Here is a 5,760-nt window from a genome sequence, read left to right as displayed (position 1 = left end):
TTAGGGTAAAAAACTAAAAAGGTGAAGAGAGAGAAAGAATGGTTAAAGTAAGTTAAAATATAGTTGAATAAAATATTAAGATTATAATGGACAATTGTGTAGATAGACAATAAAACCAACAATTTTAATAGGTGTAAAAAAAAATAAAGATGGGTAATTTTGTAAAAACCAGAACCACTAATTTTCTTATATTATAGATACTATATGAGAATTGTATTTTTTTTTATAATGTTGTTTGTCTAATGAGAATACACTGAGTGTATATTTATAATAATATGGGTTGTACACAATAAGATAATGTAATCTAATTTATCATAACATATACCTAACGGGTTTTATTAAGAGGTGTGCTATATATACACCCAAATCACTTACAATGTATATACACCGTAGCCTTTTCCAACCCATTTTATTGTGACATATAAATCAATGCTGGAGAACAATTATTAAAAAAATAGAAAGACAGGTCTAACCGTATATACATACGATGTAGTGTAACTTTTTTATGTAAGCCTAGCATTTCTCTTTTATTAAATACAACAAGACTATTTTCAGTGAGTTTAACAAGCTACGTCTTAACCAGACTTTGTACTAGCTAATTAAAAGTCTCAAGAAATTATAATTTGGTTGAGCTACATTGATGATAAAATAATGTATACCACCCTTATGAACCATCTTGTTTTATGATTCAAACCTAACGAGGGTATGGTTCAGTAATTGAAACTTGGTTAATTGATTCATCAATTCTTGTTGCAGCTGCATCATCAACGAGTAGCTCCATATTTGGAAGCCTCTTAGATCCACTTCCCATAAAATATGCTGGTTTGGAAGGTGTCGAGAGAGTGAGAGAATAACTATCAAGCATAAGTGCAACAGAAGCCATGGTTGGTCTGTCAACTAAGTCTTCTTGAATACAGAGTAAACCAATATGAATGCATCTCATTATTTCATTTTGTGAACTATTGTGTAATGATGGATCTATAATATTAGCTGCGTTCCCCTCTAACCAGCTTCTCCATGCCTATAAGAATTTGCAAAATTTGCATATATCAGAATTAAGGTCACATGATATTCTAATCTATACCATTAATAATTACATTGAGAAAAGTGTAACTTACATAGCTCAATAGATATTCCATATTCACCCCATGACAAATGCTTGCATTATTTTTATGACCACTTATAATCTCAAGAACTAATACTCCAAAACTAAACACATCTGATTTTACTGAAAATTCACCGTGCATCACATACTCTGGTGCCATATATCCACTACATACCAATATAAACAAGATTAGTTAGTAATAATTATTTTTATATTCCGAGTTAGTGTTTTCCATTAATTTAGTTGCCACATATTGTCAATGGTATTGTTGACTTTGGTCTTGTGGGATTTCTTTAGTATAAGAGTGTTTTATGCAATTGCCTTTTAAAAGGTTTGGCTTTTATAACTTTATAAGTTATATATATATATATATATATATATATATATATATATATATATATATATATATATATATATATATATATATATATATATATATATATATATATATATATATATATATATATATATATATAAAATTTAAGTAATGAAGGGAAATTAACATTTTACATTGTAATATAGCTATTTAGACAACTAACAATTTTAAGCAAATTAAATTAAGAAACTTACTGGGTTCCAACGATTCTATTTGTACTTCCTTGAGTTTGACCTATAACAAACAATCTTGCCAATCCAAAATCAGATATTTTAGGATTCATCTCATCATCTAATAGAATATTGCTTGCTTTGAGATCACGATGTATAATGCGCAGACGAGAATCTTCATGAAGATAAAGAAGACCTCGAACAACACCTTTTATTATATTGAAACGCTTTTCCCAATTCATTTGTGCTTTCCTGGTAGGATCTACATATATAACAAAATACATGAATTTCAAAATGATAGTTAGTAGTTACTATTTGCCAAACAATATTCCCAAACAACAATGGAAAAAAATAATGTGAATAGTTAAAAAGAAACCTCTATATTATGCAAATCAGTAATTAAGTTGATAGTAAAACCTACCAAATATGAAGAAATCAAGACTTTTATTTGAAACATATTCATAAATTAATAGCCTTTCCCTTCCTTCTAAAGTAAAACCCTGTAATCTAACCAAGTTTCGATGCTGAAGCTTCGCTACTAATAGTACTTCATTTTTAAATTCCCCATCTCCTTGGGAAGAATTTATCGACAACCTTTTAACTGCAATCATGTGTCCATTAGGCAGTTTACCCTGAAAATATTTCACTTTTAACCAAGTAAGATAAATTGTATTTCTTTTATAGTAATGTTTTATAGATATGTGATACTTTTACAAATAATTAAGTTTTCATACCCGATAAACCACTCCAAATCCACCTTGTCCAATTTTATTAGAATCAGAGAAGCCATTTGTAGCAACTAGTATGGCCTTAAGGTTAAATCTCAAGGACTCAACATTCGTCATTTCCTCTTCATCTCCATCATCATATTTTCCCATGTAAGCTTTACATAATAACGTAACCAATATGAAAAAGTTTATTAATTTTTATGTGTAATAGTTACTTCATATATATAACATTATAAATAGGATTTTTTTAACAAATGAGGAATTAAATATGAGTTTTTTAGTAAAAATTAAACAATAAACTAAATAAAGTTTTTTAAAAAGGCAAAAGTGATTTTGGTTGAAACTACTGCTATACTATTACTAATCCATGCTTAAAATAATAAAGCATGCATACCTTCAAAACTGTGTTTTGGTTTTCTCACCCGCAAACAGAAACATATAAGAATAGCTACCAAAACCACAAAAGCGGATGGCACAGCTATGGCGATGACAGTAGGTGTTTTGTTGTGACCTGCACCACAAATTTAGTGTTAGTTACTAATATTTTCACTGTGTTAGAGATTTGGTATGATAATCCTGGATATCTTCAAGAATCGTGTTTGTTCACTTTCCGAACAAAGTATTTCGACCCTATTCTTTGTCTGGGTTCACGAAATCTTTGCGGGGATAATTCTTGAAGAACGATCTGTTTCTGACAATGGAGAACAGATCAGAATGTAGAGAGGAAGTGTGTAATTTCGTAAACCAAATTGAGACCAAAAGACTCCTTATATAGGAGACCAATAATAGAGACGAAAGGACACACCTTTTCGGAAACAGTTATGTCTGTTGGAACGGGTGCAACTATTCAAACCGAATTGTTATGTCCGTTGGGAAAGGGTGCAACTATTCAAACGAAATTTTTGCTCGGGGCGCTGCCCCGCACCCCGCCCGCGCCCCTGGCAGCGGGACCCCAGCCAGGGGCGCTGCCCCTTGGACCCCGGCAGGGCGCTGCCCCGCACCCCGCCAGGGGCGCCGCCCCTTGGACCCCGACGGGGCGCTGCCCCGCACCCCGCCAGGGGCTACGCCCCTTGGAACCCCGTTTCTATTACTCATATTCAATTACACGTTTGGCTTGACGAGCGTGCACTCCGCACTACCCTAACTCGTTTCAAACTTAACGCATAATTGCATTGGCCTATAGTAAATCACATTACTACCAAAATGCATTGATGATACTAAAATCACCAACACACTGTTGTTGATTTTTAAGCAAGCATCATTAATATATAGATGTGAAAATTAAGTACCTGAAGAAATGTTATTGGTGGATGGTGGAGTTGCAACTGAGTCTAACTCAATGGTAGAATCATAGAATCTATAAGTTTCATATCTGAGACGGCAACTTGGTTGAAGAAGTCGTCCACCGGTCGTGCCATTACAACAAAATGGAATTTCTGATATTATTGCTTCCAAGCAACCAATACATTGCTGCGACGACAATTCAGGCACACACTGCACTGAACCATGTAAAGTTGCAAAATCTGCATACTCAGACTTATCTGCATCATATTTACGACGGGAGTCACCTGATGCAGCTTTGTCTTTAAGATCTGTCAAGAGTTTATTCAGTGTATTGTTGTACTTGTCCATGTCAGTTACAGCTCCCGAAGATACCAAACCCATTGAAGGTTCGGTTTCCACTATCCTAAATATTGAGCGGTTTGAGTACCACAAAGTTAAACTCCCACCCCAAACAATCGCCTCTTTTTGATTTGGACACTGCTCTCTAAGATAGGCAAAAGAACTGTTTATGTATGTTAGACACTCATTTGGCTTAACATCTCCACTACACATTCCAATGGCATATACTTTGTTTGGATCCTGGCCATACGAGAAATTGTAGAAACCGTAGTTGATTTCTTTATGGGAAGAGAAACTAGATATAAGGGTTTTGAGGTTGTTGTCGTAGGTGCTATTGGCTGTGTAATTGCCTCTTTTGTTAACACATGATGCAGGATCTCCGGCGCCTTTGGCTTGAGATACTATTATGAAAAAAAGTTTTGTATGAATGTGAATGATGAAAATGAGGTGAGGGTGTGTTATAAAGGTGAGATGAGGGTGTAGGATTCTTGATTTGACTGGCTATAAACTTTTACTACTATTCCTTTATAGAAAAAATTTGATAATGTTGATTTTTCCATATACGCCTTATCTTTGTGACAGTTTAATAATGTTGACTTGTAACGTTAGAAATAATGGGAAGAGTGCCCCCACCATGAAGGAAATAAATGTGTTCTAGAAAAGAAATATGAAGGGAGGATATTATGGAGGTTTGGAAAGAGAAATAGCACTATAATGAAGAGAGAAACTCCAACCTCTCTCTTCTTTTTGAAAATACAGTTTTGCTTTTTCATAGGGTTTGCAAGTTGACCATGGTCATGGCAAACGTTCAAGAAGGAGGATGGAGAAAGGTTCAAAAGAGGAAGAAGGTTCTCGGAGGTAATGTATCTTGGGATGTGGCGGTAGAAGATGGCATGAGGGGTTCAGACGTAGAAGTTTCTTCTTTCTTTATCACTAAGTTTGGAGAAGGGTGGAGAGCAAGTATTCTTCTCTTTGAGCTGAAGGACTTTGGTGACATTGTCGAGGTCGTCATTTCGGCTAAGAGGGATAAGAGAGGAAGAAGATATTGTTTCGCTCGCTTTGCAAACGTTGTAGACGCACATACTTTTGCTACTAAGCTAGACAACGTTTTCCTTGATGGAAGAAAGGTGCACGCAAATATTCCGAGATCTAATAGGAATGCTATCGTTCCATCGAAGGGCTCAAGGTTCGACAATCTACACGGAAGCGCCGCTACTGCTAAGGTAGGTTCTTCGCGTCAAGGTGCTATCAACGGAGGCTGGGTTGATAAAAGATCATTCTCGGAGGTTGTAACAAATAGGAAGTTTAAAGATGTGGCAAAAGGAGAGGAGACCCAGGTTAGAACTCTGAAGATGTTTTCGGAAGAGGAGGACCAAATCAGATACGGCAGAGCGTTTACCAGGGTGTTAAGGGATCCTAGCGACGCCTCTGAAATAAAGCGGATCTTCTTGGAGGAAGGCATCTTCTCCATTAGGGTCACTTTATTAGGTCCATCTCTTTGTTTGCTTGAAGATCTTGTGTTCGGTGAGGTGGAAATGTTCATAGCTGAGAGAAGAAGTTGGTGGGAACGTTGGTTTAGTCAGATCAAACCTTGGGACCCTAAGGATGTGGATGTGGATAGGATGGTGTGGGTGATCGTTTCGGGTATACCATGCCATGCTTGGGGTTTCAATATTTTCAAGTTATTGGCAGATTCTTTAGGCTCTCTTATGAAGTGCGATGTTTCGACTATTAACAGGGTCAGGATGAGCGAGGCCA

General features: G+C 35.8%; 1 protein-coding gene across 1 annotated transcript; it reads right to left on the bottom strand.

Moving 5' to 3' along the window:
• Positions 1-620: 620 nt before the first annotated feature.
• Positions 621-4,775, bottom strand: LOC131648255 (cysteine-rich receptor-like protein kinase 44). The gene is made up of 8 exons (XM_058918033.1): positions 4,760-4,775; positions 3,669-4,499; positions 2,774-2,890; positions 2,386-2,534; positions 2,073-2,283; positions 1,676-1,913; positions 1,119-1,272; positions 621-1,021 (listed from the first exon to the last, which is right to left on the bottom strand). The coding sequence occupies exons 1-8, from the start codon at positions 4,773-4,775 to the stop codon at positions 695-697; spliced, it is 2,043 nt and encodes a 680-aa protein (XP_058774016.1). The 3' UTR covers positions 621-694.
• Positions 4,776-5,760: the final 985 nt, after the last annotated feature.

Source organism: Vicia villosa, linkage group LG1 (assembly GCF_029867415.1).
Source record: "Vicia villosa cultivar HV-30 ecotype Madison, WI linkage group LG1, Vvil1.0, whole genome shotgun sequence".
Classification (NCBI taxonomy): Eukaryota; Viridiplantae; Streptophyta; class Magnoliopsida; order Fabales; family Fabaceae; genus Vicia; species Vicia villosa.
Note: the sequence above shows the minus strand (reverse complement) of the source record. Positions and strands in the feature narration are given on the sequence as shown.

What these genes read in the sequence shown, in the direction of transcription:
- LOC131648255 (XM_058918033.1), bottom strand. An exon ending in TCTTGATTTCTTCATATTTG is followed by an intron (nt 1,914 to 2,072) that starts GTAGGTTTTACT and finishes TTATATATGTAG; the next exon opens with ATCCTACCAGGAAAGCACAA. An exon ending in TGGAATATCTATTGAGCTAT is followed by an intron (nt 1,022 to 1,118) that starts GTAAGTTACACT and finishes AAATTCTTATAG; the next exon opens with GCATGGAGAAGCTGGTTAGA.